The sequence below is a fragment of the Microtus oregoni genome, unplaced genomic scaffold (genome assembly GCF_018167655.1).
Source record: "Microtus oregoni isolate MIOR12 unplaced genomic scaffold, Mior012 000028F_ref0000031, whole genome shotgun sequence".
Lineage (NCBI taxonomy): Eukaryota > Metazoa > Chordata > Mammalia > Rodentia > Cricetidae > Microtus > Microtus oregoni.
In genome coordinates this window covers 26,673,677-26,694,218 of record NW_024543087.1, presented here as the reverse complement: position 1 = coordinate 26,694,218, position 20,542 = coordinate 26,673,677, and the positions used below count along the sequence as shown (strand labels likewise).

Below are 20,542 nucleotides of genomic sequence, written 5' to 3'. Positions count from 1 at the left end.
GTTATTCCATGGATAAAGTCCCCAAAACTTCCAGGAATCAAGATCTCTAGACTGCCAAATCAGAGTATACACTATCTTGACTTTAAGCACTGTCCCTTCCAGCTTCAAAATGTCAATTAGTCATCAACTGTAAATATAAAAAGTCTTGAAAACAATTTGTAAGCTATATGCTAGGTTTATTATATAGCAGAGGCTATCAGTCTTTTCATAAATCAGTATTTCAGGTTACACTTGGCTAAACTGGTTAAAATGTGGTTCAAATTAAACTATTCTAAAGAGAAAATGATTAGCAGTTTAAGGCACTTATCACTAAGTGCACAATGGGAAGTCAATTTATTGATCAACAGCTGATAAAAGCAACTATAGTTTTCCTTACAAAGTTATAGAACAATTTGGAAATGGGTGGATTAAATAATTCTCAGAAAATTGGAAGAATTTCCTATTAAGAACTAAATTCAAGGCATTGTTTAACATGCATGGCAGCAAATGACTCCAGAACCAGAGTGACAAACCAATCTCTACCACTTACTCTTAGAAAGACCTATGAGGGTTGTGCTGATCCAGAAGTTCCTGGAAACATTTCTACACAAGCATGCACACATACGCCAGTGTCTAAAGTTAAGGTCAGTATATAGTCTAGATTATGAGGAATGATAAACATCTTCTCAAACATAACAAATTATAGTAACTGGGCCATAATAAAGATCACAAAAACTGTAGCATCCTAGCACAGGACACAACGAATACTTTACCAAGTACTGGCGGCACATTTCAGACAGAAGCCAAAATATGCAGCAGGAAGGCACTAACGGAAACTGAAGAGAGCAAATGGCAGCTCTAATTCCAGTGGGATTATGGCTGGACTCTTAAAGCATGAATGCATTAAATATTAGGCAATACACAGCAAAATAAATATACTATCTACTGTCTGCCACTTAAACTCTTTAATTAGAGATGTAACTGATATCAGATTTTACGTATAGCAAATGTTTTATTCAAACGAACAAAATCATCTTTATAGATTTTAATTATTAAAAACACACTATCTTATTTTGATATAAAGTCATCATATAATATTAACATTTCCAGGTTTGAGAAGTTTTACTATTAAATATTCATACCTGCCATTGCAGCTGAAATCATGTGTACTTGGGTAGAATCAGGATCAAAAACACCATTCAACTTTTCCTTGCAGTTTGAATAAGCAGCAAAGTATATTGCTCTAAAAATAATTAATAAAGCATAAATCTTTAAAATTCTAGAATAGAGAATTTTAATAAAGTCTCAGTCATATTCACTATAACATCAGTTTACCTATGTTTCCACTGAACATGTTTTATACTTTACAAAGGCTAAACTCCAATGTGCAGTTCCCAGCACCTACTCTCACAGCTCCTAAGCTGTGCTCAACACTGACAACGCGAATCACATCCTGTGCACCAGTGAGCCTATGCTATTTGCATTTCTGAGTTAGTGTACTTAAACTGAGTTAGGTGGTCGTAACTTTAGAGGCAGAGTTGATCTAATTGATCTGATGCTGGACAGTTTTGAGAATCTGTAGTATACTTTACCCTACAAACACATACAGAGTAGGTTTACACATTCTACTTTTTGGTGCTGGAGATCCTACCCAAGTCTTTATTCCTTTTATACCTCTTGCCCACAGTATTTTTATTTTTCCAAGACAGTGTTTCTCTGTAGCTTTGGACCTGTCCTGGAGCTAGCTTTTATAGCCCAGGCTGGCCTCGAACTCACAGAGATCCGCCTGCCTCTGCCTCCCGAGTGCTGGGATTAAATGCGTGCGCCACCACCTCCTGACATTGCCCCACAGTATTCTTAAGACAAAATAATTTTAACAAATGTGATCAGGCCCATTGGGCCAGCTTAGGTTTTGCAATGTGTATAAAATACTCCATTAGACTTGGAGCTCTTTCAGCCTTTGAAGTACTGAATTATTGCCTTGCTGAATCAATATCGCATTATTTCTCAACAAAGCTTACAGTAACAAAGTAGACCAATAATTGGTAATGGAGAGTTTCAAATATAGTATTTTCCCCTCAAATCTCAGTTCCATTCATAACAATTTAAAATATGAAACTGTCTACAAATACTTTTGAACTCAGAGTTACTTTATTCCACACTTCATTTTCCAAGTGCAAGTTTTAACAGTTTAAAGCAAACATTACACCTTTTCCCTGACAACAAGAAACATTTCCTAACAATGAATGTTAGTCCCAGAATCAAGCTTTTCTTTGTAGATTCCTTCTGATTAGCACCCGAAACTCTCAAATGCCTTCCCACAAATACTGAAAAGTCATATATATAAATTTAACTGTGTCTACAAATGATTATATCCAGATACCTTGAAACAAAGACTGCTATAATTTTACTTAGCCTTTTTCTTTTACCTGGAGGGTGCCACCCCCACTAAGTTGGGGCCTAATCCTCTAAACAATGAGCGAGGACCCTCTTTTTCCAGGATAACTCTAAAAAGAGAAAAAGAAATATTAGAAAGAAATGCTCTTCTATCATCCTTTACTAATATCCTAGAACAAAACCAATTTCTCCTATTTATAATATATCTTTCCAGTCCAATTTCATTGCTAAAAAAACTTTGAGGGGGGGAACAGGCAAAGTACTGGAAAATCATAGTGATTTACTAGTAATAAAACTTGTGCATATTCTTTTTTTTTTTTTTTTTTTTTGGTTTTTCGAGACAGGGTTTCTTTGTGGCTTTGGAGCTGTCCTGGAACTAGTTCTGTAGACCAGGCTGGTCTCAAACTCACAGAGATCCACCTGCCTCTGCCTCCCAAGTGCTGGGATTAAAGGCGTGCACCATCATCGCCCGGCCTTGTACACATTCTTTTCTAAAATGTCTGGCAAGATGGCTCAGCGGGTAAAGGTACTTGCCACTGGGCCTGAGGATCTAACTTGGATCCCTGGAACTGACCTAATGTTGGAAGGAAAATTGACTCCACACAGTTGCCTTCTTTCCTCTACATGTGTACTGTGCCATGTATGTACCTATATACACGTGCAGAAAATGTTTAAAAATAACAGTTTTATTGAGGTATGTAGGCTCATGCTTGTAATTCCAACACTGGGAGGCTGAGATATGAGGATTATCCCGAGTTTGAGTGAGTTAAAAGTCTCAGAATAACAGAGGAGAGGAAGAAGTATCTAGACTGTGACACTGACTTGCTTTCTCTCTCCTTTTCACTTAATCAGCAAATTCGATCCCACAAGCAGAAGTGTAGCTTCTTCCTGGTACTGGGGATCAGACTCAGCTTCACACACAGAAGGCAAATCCTCCACCATAAGCTGCAGCCCAATCCTTTTAGTTTTTACCCAATCCTGGAAACTACCTCAAGTTCTGAAGTACGATGTTAATCAACAGTTTCAGTGAGATGCTATGGCAAGTCTATCACCCTAACATCCCATGGGTTACTAGAACGCTTGGTAAATTTCCCCTCCAATTAGTTAATATCTAATATATTGAGAACTTAGTGTATAAAGAGCTCATGACTAGATTAAAAAAAAAAAGATATAGGCCCTCACACTGAAAACTCTACTGAACAGTTGAGAAAAAAAAAGCATATTAATGCAAATAATTTAATAGGTCACAATAAGCAAATATTGTACTTATCCCCAGCAGAAAAAGGGATAGAGAGCCTAAAGCATAAGAGGCTTTCTGAGATTAAGTGGTTTCATGAAGCTGTAGAGGTGAGACGGAGCAGAATACTTTAATGGAGAAACCAGGTGTGGTGGCATGTGCCTGTGGTCCCACATCTGGGAGGACGAGGCTGAAGACATTCAGGCCAGTCTAATTAGAATTGACTTGGAACAAAAACAGAAGTAAAAAAAAATAAAGCAAAGGAAACTGTAGCACTAAGAAACAGGTAGATCAAGTGCTTCTCTCAGAGTATCTTATCTACTTCCTCCTGTGCTGGGATTAAAGGCGTCTGCGACCACTGCCCGGCAAGACCTTTTAAAAGGCAGATGAATGTAATAGTTAATTAATGGTATAAGTTGAAGGCAAGATTTTTTTCTATGAAGTCCAAAGGTAGAAAACAACTACATGAAAAAAGTAATCTCACCCATTTCAGTTTAAGGATAAGAAAACAAAACAGTATTCACTTATTGAGTGCTTTAGTGATTAAATGATTTACAAAGAGTTAAGGCAGGCATGAAAAAATTTGAAGAAATGGTGGTGATGGTGGTGGTGCATGCCTTTAATCCCATTACCAGGGAAGCACAAGCAGGTTAATCTTAGTGAGTTTGAGGTCAGTCCAATCTACATAGAGTTCAAGGTCAGCCAGTGTTACCTAATGAAGCTTTGTTTCAAACAAACACCCCTGAGAAATCTAAATTAATAAATAAAAAAATTGAAAGTTCTCATGATGACGGAAAACCACAATTACTGAAAATTGTATATCTCAGGGGTCTAAAGCAGAGTTTTAAAAAAGATCTGATCAATGGAAATGTCAAAATTATTCATTTAGAAATGAATTAAGATTCATTTCCTGGAGCTGGAGAAATAGCTCACTGGTTATGAGCACTAGCTGCTCTTCTATAGAGATCCTGAGTTCAATTTCCAGTACCCACATGGTAGCTTACAACCATCTATAACTAGAGTCGCATGGGATCTGATGTCCTCTTCTAGTGTGCATATATATGCAGACAAAATACCCATATACACATAGAATATGCAAATAAATCTTTTTAAAAAGATACATTTCCCACACCAATCAGTACTTTTCTGTAAGTGACATTTTAATTCAAAACTGCTGACAGATTCATGTACTTAGGTAACCAAGTTGAAAAAAGCATGATGCAATCTCTTAGTACAAATGTAAATATACTGGATGAGTTCATTTGCTACTACAAAATAAATACTACTGAACTCAGTTCAAACAGATTTAAGTCAAGTGAACTGATAAGGCAGACACACAAGCATTGAGCTCTAATACAAATCTAATGACACAGAAAATGATCTGAATAAGTTTTGTGTTGCTTTTCAAGACAGGGTTTCTCTATGTAGCCCTTGCTGTCCTAGAACTTGCTTTGTAAACTAGACTGGCCTCAAACTCAAGAGATCCACCAGCTTCTGCCTCCCAAATGCTGGGATTAAAGGTGTGTGCCACCACAGCCAGTCTTAAATAAGTTTGAAAGCAAATTAATTAATATAAACTGGCCAATCTTTTTCTAATCATCAGAAAATGTCAACATACAGAAATTTTTAAAACTGGTATAACTGTTTCAAGCTGAAGCTGTATAAACTATATATGTTATATATTTTATAAAAGAAAATTGTCAGCAACTAGATGTAGGTACTAGTGCATATATGTGAACATTAAACACACAATAGCAGCACCAACACTACCTTCATTTTAAAACTAAAAACAACAGCCATCTGGGTATGGTGGCATAGAGGTAGACCTGTTCTGGATACTGAATTCCAGACCAGTCAGAGCTACATAGTGAGACCTTGCCTGAAAACAAATGATACAAAAATTAATCAATTCAGTGCAAAATACCTATAATAACTTTAGAAAAGAAACCCAATGGATAAATTTAGAAAAAAATAGTTTAAATATATACAATTTGGAAATACTCCATTTAATATAATCTTTATAGCTGTTCTACTCCATTATAGTCTGCTACAACTAATAAGTATGATGCATGCTAACTTCTGTCATTAGCTTTTCTAAAAAACCTTTTTAAATGTGTAAGAAAAAATTAGGCATGTGGGAACCACTAAGATAAGCAGCGGCAGCAACAAAATGCACGGATGGTTTGCTCTCACTTCAGGCAGTGCAGAGGCCCAGGGGACACCACTCGGTTGACACTGGCTCCGGTCATGGCGTTCAGCTGAACTTCAGAGACGTAGAGTGTCACAGAGGATGACTGTAACCGTGTCTTGACAACTTCCAGTGGACATGTCAGAATAGCTCCCACTGTGCCACCACATCTACAAAAAGACGAAAAGATCACAATTTAGGTGTCTAACAGCCAATGAGAATATACATTTTTACTTAGTGCTCTAATCCAAAGGTGTTTTATAACCTTACTAAAATTAAAAAATCTGAAGACTAATTTTTTTTAAGTTTCACTTACTTGACTATAAATAAACACTTTCAGTCACTAAAAAGTACTGAGGGAACTATGGAAAGTACCCAGCATGTTGCAACTGGTAGCCCCTGTTTCCAAATATCAGAATAAAATTTGAAACAAACACTGAGCTTAGTACTTTACATACAATTAGGTAAAGGAAGAGCTCCAGCGAGGGCCGTTCCTAAAATGATTGGCAAAAGAGCTGATCAGTGCCAGGTGTGGTGGCATGTGCCTGTGGTCCCACATCTGGGAGGACAAGGCTGAAGACGTTTAGGCCAGTCTAATTAGAATTGACTTGGAACAAAAACAGAAGTAAAAAAATAAAGCAAAGGAAACTTTAGCACTAAGAAACAGGTAGATCGGGGGCTGGAGAGATGGCTCAGAGGTTAAGAGCACTGACTGCTCTTCCAGAACTCTTCCTGAGTTCAATTCCCAGCAACAACTTGGTGGCTCACAACCATCTGTAATGAGGTCTGGTGCCCTCTTCTGGCTTGCAGGCATACACACAGAATATTGTATACATAATAAATAAACAAATATTAAAAAAAAAAAAGAAACAGGTAGATCAAGTGCTTCTCTCAGAGTATCTATATACTTCTTGCCAAGGTATGATTTATAGCGCTGATGAAATCCATGCCACTCCTTGAAATGTATTCCATTTTTCACATTTCTTTTCTTTTCTTGGTTTTTCAAGATACGGTTTCTCTGTAGCTTTTGGAGCCTGTCCTGAAACTAGCTCTGTAGGCCAGGCTGGCCTCGAGCTCACAGAGGGAAAGAGCCTTTGCCTCCCGAGTGCTGGGATTAAAGGCATGCGCCACCACCACCCAGCCCATTTTTCACATTTCTAACCCTTTAGGACCCCAGAAATCATTCTGAGCAGTAGGACAGAGATCAATTACTTATGGATAGTCATATGTATTTCTAATCTTAAGTACTCCCAACACTTAAAAGGACTTTGCTAAAAAACAGTTTCAGTCACTATCTCTTATGTCCACATGTGTAGAACAGGCAGAATTAGTGGAAAAAAAAACCAACAACAAAACCCTTTTTATATAAAGACTGATCATCAGAATAACAATAAAAACAATTAATAAAGTGTCTCGTTTAAACTGGTTAGAAAAAAACCCCACAGAATTTAAGTAATAACCTAAGCAATAATTCTTTTTAAATACAAGAGCAGGACATAATGGTCTATATCTTTAATCCCAGCTCTCAAGAAGTTGAGAGAAGGTTAAGGAGGGGGATAACTCAGTGGGTAAAAGCACTTGCTGTACAAGCATGAGGACCCGTGTTGGAATCCCCAGCACCCTTGTAAAACCAGACATGGCCATATACTGAGTGCATGCCTGTAGTCCTAGAAGTGGGGTGGAGAACAGTAGATTCTGGGAGTTTGCTGGCTAACCAGCTTACCTGAAAAAACAGATTCAGACTCAGTGATAGAATGAACACAAGCATGTCTGCGCTCACAGGCTCCTACCACATACAGAGAGAGGGAGAGGGAGAGGGAGAGGGAAAGAGGGAGGGAGACTACATTCTTACATTTCTGGGCAGGAGTCTAATTCCCTGATAAGTTAAACAATCTCGATTCAAGTTTAACAAATTGCACTGGATGCAGGTACATTACTGCAATTTTTCCAACTGCAGACAAGGAAGACTTCATGCCCAGAGAGAACAAAAGATAACACAAAAAGAAAACATCACAACGTCAGACTTCTCAATAATCACAAATTTACCTCCAGAAACCTAAACAAAACCAAACTAAACTACCTCTGGGCAGTGGTGGCTCAGGCCTTAAGTCCAGTATTCATGGAGGCAGAGGCAGGTGGATCTCTATGAGTTGAAAGGCAGCCTGGTCTACAAGAGCTAGTTCTAGGATAGGCTCTAAAGCTACAGTCTCAAAAAACCAAAACAAACAAACACAAAAAACCAAAACAACAACAACAACAACAAAACACTCCAGTATTAAAGGAAGTAAATAAAAACAGTAGAAACCGAATGCAGGAACAAAATACTTCCCCCACACAATTTTATCTTTTGTCATAAAATAATAAGTGCCAAACTTAGAAAATAGTCGATCCAGATGGTTTATGAGAGCTAAGAAGAACAAAAATCTCTAGAAGGGAACTAATAAAACTAATGTATTTGACCACAGAGAACAGTAGCCAGGTGTGGAGGCTCACATGTAGAGGTTCACATCTACAACCCCAGCACTTGGGAAGTCAAGGCAGGATCAGAAGTTCAAAGCTGTAAGTGATGGGGGAGAGTCTTCTGTTTTGTGTTAATTTCATTGGTTAAAAAAGACTGTGTTGGCCCTTTAATAGGACAGAAAATTAGGTAGGCGGAGTAAACAGAACAAAATGCTGGGAGGAAGAAGGCAGTGAGTCAGACTCCATGCCTCTCCTCTCCAGGCAGTCGCCATGACTCTCCTCTCCAAGATGGATGCCCGTTAGACTCGTCCTGGTAAGCCACACTCAAGTGGCAATACAGATATTAGAAATGGGTTAGATCGATATGTAAGAGCTAGCCAATAAGAGGTTATAACTAATGGGCCAGGCAGTGTTTAAAAGAATACAGTTTCCGTGTAATTATTTCAGGTAAAGCTAGCCGGGTGGCGGGACGCACCCCGCCGCTCATACTACAGAGTGGTATGAGCCACCCAACGTGGGGCCCGAACCCACGACCCTGAGGAGAGTGCTCTGAGACCGTGCTGATGGCTCAGCGCTCCCCGCCTGCACCTGGGCAGACGACAGAATCAGGCTTAGGCAGGTGGAAGAGCATGGCGGATTCCTGCCGCCATACAGAGACATGTTTCCAGGCTGCACAATGCTCTGCGTGTCAGATTTGGATGTAACTTGGATGAAAAGAGTTTCTGTGCCGCACACTCAGTCTCAGAGTTAAACTGCTGAGTGCGGCTCGAGTGTGGCTCCAATGTGGACTTGCTGTGTGCCTGGAACTGTGCGCAGCTCTGGGGCACCAAATGGATCTGAGGCAGGAGCGGCTGCTCCATGCTGAACTGTGTTGACCTCAGACAGGAACGATGGTAATTACCATAACAACAGTGCAGTTAAGGTTTAGACTGGCAGTAAAGAGGCAGTACCGAATTACCCCTACATGGTGCAACTTAAGTTTTTAAGAAGTACTTAGCATTTTAAAAACTGCTCCTGGATAATAAAAAAAATTACAGATTCACAATAGGACAGATTCAGACATAAAAGACTTAAATGGGTCACAGTGTTGGATGAGTGTACATAGGCTTGGGAGAGAGAAGAAAAAAAATAAAGTTAATGCTCTTAAAAAAGGGTGAAGTCTTTAAAGAGACAGAGTAAAAAAAAAATAAAGAAAAATAAGCCACGTAAAAATGGAAAATTCACAGAGTCTGGATTATGTACATTGTGTTTTCTTTAAAATTTTTGACTGTGAAGGAGCTAAGTACAGAGAGACATTTCATTACATGGGCTGCCAAACCAAAATGGATATAAGGGTATTATGATTTCAGAATTTGGGCCTAAGGATATGATGCTTTGGAGAGGGTCTTCTTTTGTTTTCACAGAGAATGAGAGGCTATGGATTGCTTCTATCCCAATATGGTATAATAGACCATGCCTTCCTGAAAGATCACCATAAACACCTTCAGAAAATTACTTCATTCAACTGCCAGGTTATACCATGAAAGACCTAAATAACAGTGCCCCCATTCAGCAGAAAGCAGTTTGGAGAGAAAAAACTGTGCCCATGTTCCCAAATATTGCTTATAAATGTTCTTTTACATTTAAAGGGGGATATGATATAGATATGAATAATTTACATTGGTATGGATTTTAAGGTCAATTTTGTTATATGTATGTGTACTTCTAATATTGATTAAGGTATTGTGATTGTGAAGTTCATTTTTAAAATGTAATGTATAATTAGGAAATATAGGTTGTTAATGGATAATCATCAATAATAGTAAAGCTTGTAGTCATGTTAGTTAGATTTTCTAGATATATAGAGATATATTTCAGTTAGATAGGCATTCTTCATATCTTTCAAAGACTACAGAATATGGCATTTTAAATGTTTTAATAACTTAGGGCTTTTCATGACAATGAGACACGTCTGCTCCTGGCAGCACCAGCTACTTCAGGAGGAAGATGGGCATCAAAGAGGATCCTTATGGAGTTTGATAGCCATTTGGGCAAGAGAAACTGCTCTTGCCTGGACTGCTACATAAACTGGACACAGAGAACCTGCAGAGAGAGGACTGCTGAACTTGCCTAAAGGTGAGATGGTCTTTTGGGGTTCCTGATCTATGAAAGAGTCTACAAGACATTCTGCAGGACACAGCAGATAATAACTGACTGTCTTTAAAATTTCCTGCTTCATGGAAAAGTCTGCTGGATACTATGGGCCTGTAGGCTAAAGATGGATGCCCCAACGGTACAGAGGAACTTTGGGTGACTGTCCAGGCAGCGAGATGTCTCTGTCATTTCTAGAGTTTGGATTTTTTTTTTTTTTTTTTGGTTTTTCGAGACAGGGTTTCTCTGTGGCTTTGGAGCCTGTCCTGGAACTAGCTCTGTAGACCAGGCCAGTCTCGAACTCACAGAGATCCGCCTACCTCTGCCTCCCAAGTGCTGGGATTAAAGGCGTGCGCCACCATCGCCCGGCTTAGAGTTTGGATTTCTTATTTGCTTAAGTAATATTATATCCTTTTGGAGTCTTTGATGGAGTTAAAGAATGGATAGCTATAGTTTTTCTTAGTTATGATAAAAGATAAAATAGATGTAAATATTGTAACTAATTCTTGCTTTATGTTAAAGTTAAAGCCTTTCTTTTTTGTTTAAACAGAAAAAGGGGAAATGATGGGGGAGAGTCTTCTGTTTTGTGTTAATTTCATTGGTTAAAAAAAGAGACTGCATTGGCCCTTTAATAGGACAGAAAATTAGGTAGGCGGAGTAAACAGAACAAAATGCTGGGAGGAAGAAGGCAGTGAGTCAGACTCCATGCCTCTCCTCTCCAGGCAGTCGCCATGACTCTCCTCTCCAAGATGGATGCCCGTTAGACTCGTCCTGGTAAGCCACACTCAAGTGGCAATACAGATATTAGAAATGGGTTAGATCGATATGTAAGAGCTAGCCAATAAGAGGTTATAACTAATGGGCCAGGCAGTGTTTAAAAGAATACAGTTTCCGTGTAATTATTTCGGGTAAAGCTAGCAGGGTGGTGGGACGCACCCCACTGCTCATACTACATGTAAGAAACATAAGCATAAACAACTTAGCAAGAGGTAAATATTGAGCCAAACAAAAAGAAAAAGGATAAGCTCTGACTTCATTTTATTAAAAACTGGATGATAAGTAATCATAGTGAAAAGAGAAATGAGGGAGGAATGGAAAGTGGTACACTAAATTATCACTATCAAAATACCATATAGAAATTTTAAAAATCAAAATTACAAAGAAAAATCTAGAGTTGGACACAGACATCGCAGGGGTAGGGTTCTATTATCGTTCAGCAGCTTTGTTTGGTTCTTATCGTGTGCATTTATTTTCAAAATATTGCTTTTTGAGACAGAGTCTCTCTATAAAACACTAGCTGGCCTGGAAGTCAGATTGGGCCTACCTCTACCTCCTGAGTCCTCAGCAACACTGTACTTTTTTAACTTACGTGAAAGGGATTTCATTTTTATGGCATCATCAGCTTTGTGTACAAGATTAAAGCACTGTGCTATAATGCTTTTAGTTTTATGTCTAAATGAGCGTGAACACAACCAAACTATATTAAATATACAGTATATAGCTCTCTTATGCATCTAAGATGTGGATGCACAATTATTATAAGTTAAGCAAGTAGTTAATTAAAGGAAAGGCCTGAGAGCCATGATGCAGGCTTAGAGTTTCAGCAAGGAGGAGGCAGAAGAATAATCAGAAGTTCAAGGTTATCCTTAGTTACACAGTGAACTCAGGCAAGGCTAGGCTACATGAACTATCTCAAAAAACAAATACTATGTAATATTATTTGAGCCTTATTCCACTCCTTCAGTTTCACATCAATAAACTAAATTTTCATTAAGACAGTAAATTAAACCTTTCAGAAACACCAACTTGCATAACCAATATAATCACATTTTTAAAAAATAGCAAGAAGTCAAGAAGCAAGACCACAAGCTCAAGGCCTGCCTAGGGTACTCCACTTCAAGATGAGCCAGGCCAACTTAGTGAGATCCCGTCTTAAGATTAAAAAGAGGTTGGAGCATGAGGCTCTAGGTTTACTTTGCAGAATAGCATGAGAATATAGAATCAAGATGAAGTACCTCAAACCAAAACAAGCTAAAAGGCCTATACCCATGCAGAAAGTTCTAGAAGTTAAAAATCACCAGGAAGATAAAAAGGATTCAAGGTTTTCTGACACTCAACTATCAAAAAACACAAGAAATAGTAAAAGACACACCACTCAGGCATGGTGGTGCATACTTTTAGTCCCAGGTCTTGGAAACAGAGGCAGGTGGATCTCTGAGGTAGTCTGGCCTACAGAGCAAATTCCAGGCCAGTCATGGCACATAGCAGATTTTGTCTCAAAAAGCAAAGGAAACACACAAAAGACACAAAGTAACAAATGAAAAAGAAAAATCAATTACCTTCAACTCTCTCCGGCTGTGTGTACATGCTACTCAACACCTACTCCAAGTGCATTAAAACAAGCCCTTAGGGTTTCCTGCCTTCTACAGGTGCTATTTTCCTCTGACCCAGTGACCAGGCCAGAAGTTAGAGCCATGTAGTATGGCAGCCAATTCATCTGCTAATGTGAATATTTTACTACTTAAAAGTTACAATTTAAAGTTATTTCTGTAAAACAATCATTCATTTGCTGTGTTTTCTTCACTGGCAATTGAAGGGAGAGAATAGCCTAGTTTGAGACCAAGGAACATTAAAAATTCATTATAGCATCAAAAATCTCTACATTACACATCTTTCTGTATTCATGTGTAAAATGATATTGTATGTTCGATATATCCAAAGTAACCTCAATTTTTTTTCTTCTTAGTCAAACTACCTGGACCAATGTGCATCTTAAAAGTTTATAGGCAGGGGCTAGAGCAATGGCTTAGGGGTTATGAGCACTGGTCATTCTTCCAGAGAACAGGAGTTCAATGCCCAGCATCCACATGGAGGTTCACAAGAATATGTAATACCAGTTCTAGAGGATCTAACAGTACTCAACATGCACACAGTGCAGGCAAAACACTAGGCACATAAAACAATAAAGTTTATAGGCAATTAATGGGGAGTGGTCCACACCTATAATTTAGCACTGTTGAGGCTAAGACAAAGGGACCAAGAACTGCAGACCTGCATAACAAAACACTGCCACCCAGAAAGAGGGAGGGAGAGAGGGAAGAAGGGGAGAAAGGTAGGAGAAAGGAAAGGAAGAATGAACCAGGAAGGAAAAGGAACTAAAGGGGTAAACAGCCAAGATTACTTAGAGCAATAAGACAGTCGTGTTCTATGCGTCTATCTACAGACTTTTCAACATTGTTAAATTCGACTACTTTATAAGACAAATAAAACTCTTCTACTTTTATGTTTGTTTGTGTGGTAAGCTTACCCAACTATGACAAGTTGCTTCTATTTGCTTATGTACATAAGAAAAATTCAGGCATGCCAGAGGTCAACTACTTTAGTACTTTTTTTTTTTTAACCAACCTCTTGAGTAAGTTGGCACAGTTGAGTAAGCTAGGCACCAAGAGACTGTTTAAAAAGCACATAACTCAAAAACTACAAACATCTTGTGAGACTGACAGCTTCAAAGTATTCTCCCGTGCAACTTTACCACAGGGCACGAGGACTGTAAGCTGAGGGTGAGGGGGTGGGGGAGGCAAAGGGGAAGTTTTCACTAAACAGCAGTGAAGTAGCAAGCAGATCCATTTCAACCATGCTGCTAAGAATCTTGAACCTGCCAGGTATATAGTTACAAATACAGTCCTATAGTCTCAAACAGCTGAATCACTAGGACCAGTTTCCCAGTCTATAAAGAACTTTTACTAACCAAATTGAGGCGTATGTGTGTGTATATGGGGGGGGGGGGCACATAGGAACCTAAGAACTTTCAAGATTCTGCTGAAGGAAAGGGAGGACCATGGAACAGAACAGATTCCAAGACTTTGTTTGACTGTCAGACATAGGTTGCCTTCAGTCTGAGGTTCCAAGCATGCCTGAGCCACAACACTTGTTGGACAGGCAAGGAAGTGTGCAAAGTATTTCCTAAGTAGGTCCACAAATCTGGGTGGAGTACACATTTTAACAGGTGCTTGGAAATTCATCTTTCTTAATCTTTACACAAACCTATTTCCTCGAACAAATGCAGTTTATCTTTGTAAAAGCAGAATGAACAAGTTGACCCATTTTTCTGTTTCCAAGTAACACACCATTTCATGAGAAACAACACTAAAAAACAGTTCACGAAAATGTTAATTTATCTTAAGGTTTTTTGTATCTTAAAACATGTGGGTCAGCGGGGTGGTGGTGGCACATGCCTTTAATCCTAGGTCTCTGTGAGTTTGAGACCAGCCTGGTCTACAGAGTGAGTTCCAGGACAGGATCCAAAGCTACACAAAGAAACTGTCTGGGGGTGGGGGGAAGGACCAAACAAACAAACAATAACAAAACATGTGGGTCACCTCTAAAATCCTATAAACTTCATTAAGGAATTTTAACCTCAACTTTTTCTTTTATAGCTTAATTTGTTAACCAATACTACAGACTGAGCATTATCTTCAAGTCTTTAGTATTTAAGGCAAGAAACACACCTTTTCAAAATGGCTATCAACTGATAGATTATCCTATACAGTGATAGATTACCATGAAAAACTAAATAAATTGTTGAAGTGAAAGGGGTATTTAAGGTATGTGTGATATTTCTGGTTCAGGAAAAAATTAAAAAGACTATTCTTACTTTGAGTGCTACAGCAAAATAAAGAATAATAATAATACCCGAATCAGAAAAATGCTGACCAGCTGGTTAGATAAACATACATGTGTGGATGGACACTAATACACAGATCAAGATAAAGTTATATAGTACCAGACTAAGGACTAAAAAAATCCACTATGGAAACAAAATATGCACGAGGAAACATGATTATTTTGAAAAAGTAAATTTCAGGTAGGTGGTGGTGGCACAAGCCTTTAATCCCAGCACTCAGGAGGCAGAAGCAGGCTGTGAGTTCGAGGCCAGCCTGGTCTAATAGAGCGAGTTTCAGGACAGGCTCCAAAGCTACAGAGAAACCCTGTCTTGAAAAACAAACTAACAAATGAACAAACCAACTCTACTTGCTTCCCTTCACATTTTTAACAACTAATCAAAATCACTAAATTCTCCAATCAGATCCGATCCAGTGACTGAGCGCTCTTTAGCTTAATCTGTATGTCTTTCTTACTGCACTTGGTCTCAGAACCCATTTTCTGGTTCTTCTAGTTTCTTTCCTTCTTTGAGACAGGATCTCATTAATTATATAGACCAGCTGACCTCACACACGGAGATCTGCTTGCTTCTGTCTCCTGAGTGCTGGGACCAAGGGCATGCGCCACCAGGCTCATCTGGCTCGTCTACTCTGGAGATCTGAACTTAAGTCTCCATGCTTGGGCAGTAGGCACTCCCTAGCCCCTGTACAAACCTAAGACTCTGTTCCTAAATGAGGCGGGACCACGAGAAAAGTTCTTAGGAATTCAAAGGAGTTGCTACTGCCCCAGCTCCAACACTACCCCTTGCTGTGCCAAGCTAACTCTCTACAGGGAAACAGCTAACAAAACAGAGTAAGTAACTTAGTTTTCCAATCCATTAGAATGAAATTCTCACAGGAGAGTATTTCTCAGTGTTTAAGACATCTGCCTCCCCATTCATAGGTTCAAATCCTACCCCCTAAGAGGTGACAGCACTGAGAAGAAGGGCTGGGTTTGGGGGAAGTGACTAGGTACTGAAACAGAGCTTTATGACATAAAGGAGTGCTGCCCCTTTCACCATTTGAAACTGAGAATGAAGTTGGAGTTAGTAGGTCCTCTCTAGGCAGGCATGCAATCTGCTCACCTGGACTCTCAAGGCTCTAGACCTGGAGCAAATAAATATTAACTTTCTAGATGCCACCTGATTTATGGTATTTTGTAATCGCAGCCCAAAAGGTCTAAGTAGACACAGGATGGAACTGGGGACATGGCTCAGTGGTTAAGAGCATTTGCTGCTCTTGCAGAGGACTTGGGTTCAGTTCCAGCACCTAAATAGCGACCCACAACTGTGTGTTCCTCCAGTTCCAGGATATCTGAAGCTGTCTTCTTCATCTTCTTTTCTTTTTCTCTTTTGTCAAGATAGGATTTCTCTGTGTAGCCTTGGCTGTCTGGAACTCCCTCTGTAGACCAGGCTGGCCTTGAACTCAGAGATCTGCCTGCCTCTGCCCCCAGAGTGCTGGGATTAAAGGTGTGCACCATTACTAGAGTACTCTGATGTCCTCTTTTGATTGGCCTGCATGGGTTTCAGCACACATGTGGTGCACATACATATACTAAAATATGCATACGCACGCGCGCATGCGCGTGTGTGTGTATATATATTTTTTTTAAGTTTATTTTACTTCATGTATGTGAGTGTTTTGTACTGTGTCTGTTAGATCCCCTGGAACTAGGGTTTTAGATGGTTGTGAGCTACCGTATGGGTGCTGAGAATCAAAATCTGGGTCCTTTCCAAGAACAAGAAGTGTTCTTAATCACTGAGCTGTTTTTCCAGCCACACAAAAATAAATCACAAAAAATCCCCGAAAACTCCACAGAAAAATAGAAAAGATGGAAGAAAATGAGAACAGTAAAAAAATTATGGGCATAGTATAATACAAATAAACCTCATTAAACTTCTACTTCTGGCCTGTTCTTACAAGGAGCCAGGTGAAATAATTTCGCAACCAAAAAAAAAAAATCACAATATTACTCAACAAATAAGTAACTTGAGAAAGTTGTCTTTATAGTACTTATGTCTATGAACAGACACACAGCATCTGAGGTGGAGTAGAAACTAAACCTTAACATTCTCTTCTTCACAGCTACCATGATCCGCCTCTGTAACTCAATTAACCCAATGAATGCCCTTACAAATCCTGAATATTAACTCTAGAAAACGCATAATGAGATCAAATGGTGCCTTAAAGAAAGCACGGGTTAAGCACGTGAGAATGTCATTCAGAACCAAGGTCCAGGCTGTTTCAAATGTTCCTATTAACAGCACAGCCCATAGTAAAAATCTTCTGGGATCCTGAAGTGCACAGCATACACCATTTTAAGTCATCAGGACAGGTGCTCACAGGCCCCCAGGTGAAGAAACCCTTGCCTAAGAATAAATGTCACCATGAAAGGTTCCTCTTGGTTCTTTTAAGGTATGCTGAACGCATTCCAAGGAACACCATGCGAGGAAGCCAAGACATAGGCTACAAAGACACACCTCTTCTGTGCGGTAAAATAAATCTTACAGCTCCTAGTGTGGATAGAATCCTGTAATGATAAACTTAGCACTTACAAAGAACACACCAAATCATTGTCAAAAACATGCAAGCTTGGTACACAAATTAGACATTTTTAATTAAGAACATTTCCAACATAACCCGCCTCTCATCTCTACGTGTTTATCACACACAGCACTGCCAGAATATGATGCACAACAGAATTTATGTATTATTCAATCATCAAGACTTTTACAATTATTTATTCCTCATTTACTTGTATGAAAATGTTTGACCATAGGGAAGAGAATTTTTTTACATTAGCATATTTTTCTCTATTTTGATCAAAAGGACCTTTGCTGTCTCACCTATCACTCCACTATTTCTGTGAGGAGTATGCTAAATCACTTAGACATTCACTCTATATAAATATGAAGTCGAGATGAGATGCAAAGGGAGAGAATTTACAAGCAAAAGCACTGTATCTTGTCCCACTTAACATTCTACTGTGCACATACTAGACTTCTTTGGGAAGGAGGGAACAAACTGATATTTTTGGATCCCATAAAAATCCTCCATTCCAGTTCTCAACAACAACAACAAAAACCCAAAAAGACCCCTAAATGGTCTAAATTCATAAGTATTAATAAACACAAGGTGACGATCCCAGTACAAGCTGGAAAACTAATGCATTTGTGCTAACATTTATTTCATATACATATGTGCTCTATCTTTAACAAAACTTGCAAAACATGAAACTTAAACACAGGAGCCACAGAAGGTCCTGCCTTAGAGAGGACATCAACTTTGCCTTATAGGTGAAGTGATCAAAATGAAAGAGTTTTGTCTATTCTTAATTCAAATTCAAAGGGCCAGCCTGAACTACATCTATGGTCTTCTACCTTGCACCAGGTGTAGCTACAAGATCTAGTTACAAGTGGAAATCCAATAACTTCAGGTAGAATACATCCTTACTTTCCCTTACCCCCTCCCCTCCAATACACAGAGTTTACTAAAATGTCTTAAAGGCCAGGGATGGAGCCCTGTGGTGGGAGAGCTTGCTTAGCATGTGCAAAGTTCAGGTACAGCAGAGACTTACTGGTAGTAAACATTTCAGAAACAGGAAAAGCAAACGGGTTCTCGCAAAATTAGCAGTTGCTTTAACGCCAGAGTAGAGAACGGTTCAAAACGGGAGAATAATAAATGCTGAATTAAATGTGTGCTAAGAAAAGTACTGTCATTATCAGCAATAGAATCCCCATATATTAAGTCAAAGTACACAACCACGAAGAGAATGCATATGTATTCCTTTGATATTCTTTTTTTTTATTTTTATTTTTTTTTCCTTTGATATTCTTAAAGTGACTGATCCAAAATCAAACCCTTGGGGTTTGAGACTACTTTATTCTGCTGAATAGATTAGAAAGCTAATCCACCATAGTTATTTTTATGACAAGGTTATAATCGTACTGATAAAAATCTTAACGTTGTTCTATTTATCTAAATAATAGGGAAAGAACATCTCGAATGGAGGAAGAAAGTTGGCTCAGCAAAATGGCTGTGGATCAGCAAACCAGACTTCAGGCTCCATCCTAATCCTGTGCACATATATAGTTAAATATTCATCTAAGTGCATGACTTCTCTCAACTCAGCCCTTCTCCAAAGCGGCCAGTGCTGGGGGGCTGATTTCCCGCAAAATAAATAAAAATAACAAGAGAAAGGTCTTCAAAGTCACTGCCGCTTTGCACCATCTCCCGCAATCGGGACAAGCTAGGGAAAAAAAAAAAATTTCCAGAGCTAGAAAACAACCTCCAGGTACCGCGGGTGAGAGAGCACAACAACGCCTTCCCCGACGGCTGCGACGCCACCAGCAGCAGCAGCAGCAAGCGCGCAGCGGCGGCCGGAAACAAGGTCGCCCGCGAACGTAGGCGACGTGAGGCCCAGGAGCGCGGGGCGAAGAGGCCGGCCAAGGCGGCTCCCATTTTGTCTCCAGGCCGAGCCTCCTAGGCGAGGCCGGGGTCCGTGCGCCTCAGCTGCCGCCCGCGCACGACCGCCAAGCTAGGCCGCGACTCACGCCCAGGCCCGGCGTGGCCTCCGTGGGCCCGCGCGGTCCCGCCCGCAGCCTGCACCCCGCGCGCCCTACCGACCTACCCCCCGGCAAACAGATGCACCAGCGTGTCCCTCTGGCTCATCCTCTCTTCTGCATGTCCTCTGGGCGCAGAGGCGGGACGCGGAGCAGGCGGCCCGCCACGGGCAGAGGCGTGGGCCGAGAGGGACGCCGGGGGAGCGGGCGGAGCCGCAGCTGCGGAAGGGCCACTGGCGAACCCTCCCGGCGCCGTCCCCGATTCGGCGACCTCCACCCGACTGCGCAGCCCGAGTCCCGAGGAGTCCGACGTCCCTACATAAACAGAAGCTTCTATTGGGTGAGACCGCGTGACGTCACGAGACCCGCACGCCTCTTTCACGTGATCGCGGGCGGGGGTGGGGGGGCACGGCACTCCTCAATGAAAGGCCGAGGGGCAGGACGGGAACGCGTGCGGGACTGAAGTGGGTTGACTCGCCGGTGCACCTGCTCCGCTAATCCGGGAGGCGGCCCAGTGATTTATCTGCGCAGACCGGTTGCGACAAAGAGCCCAGCGGTCCGAGGTCACTGCTGATCTACTCTGCAAATGCGTGAATTCAGGACTGAGCCAGTCGGCTTTCTGTGTGCGCCTCGGAAATCGCTGAATGTTTGGAACCGCTTGTGCACAGATACCCGCGTGCATGCTCACCAACAGCACAGTATTAAACCTGATCATTCAGCATTAGCGTTAAATTGGGGATCTGTAGCGGAGAGACGAGATACATCACGAAACTTTTTGTCAGGGGCGGGGTGCAAGGCCTCACGGTGAAACGAACCCTGATGGGTCTGGGTTCCTATAAAGTTCAGGCTGGGCTCCAACTCACAGACACCTGCATGCCTTAAACCTCCT

General features: G+C 40.5%; 1 protein-coding gene across 1 annotated transcript in view; it reads right to left on the bottom strand.

Moving 5' to 3' along the window:
* Slc25a36 (solute carrier family 25 member 36) overlaps positions 1–19,939 on the bottom strand; it is a 33,221-nt gene extending 13,282 nt beyond the window's left edge. Inside the window, exons 1-4 of the mRNA XM_041677009.1 lie at positions 19,722–19,939; positions 5,807–5,971; positions 2,409–2,486; positions 1,122–1,222 (exon numbers count right to left, since the gene is read on the bottom strand). Coding sequence (XP_041532943.1) covers positions 1,122–1,222; positions 2,409–2,486; positions 5,807–5,971; positions 19,722–19,762 — 385 coding nt within the window. The 5' untranslated portion in view covers positions 19,763–19,939. The remainder of the gene's footprint in view (positions 1–1,121; positions 1,223–2,408; positions 2,487–5,806; positions 5,972–19,721) is intronic.
* Between the last annotated feature and the right edge of the window lie 603 nt (positions 19,940–20,542).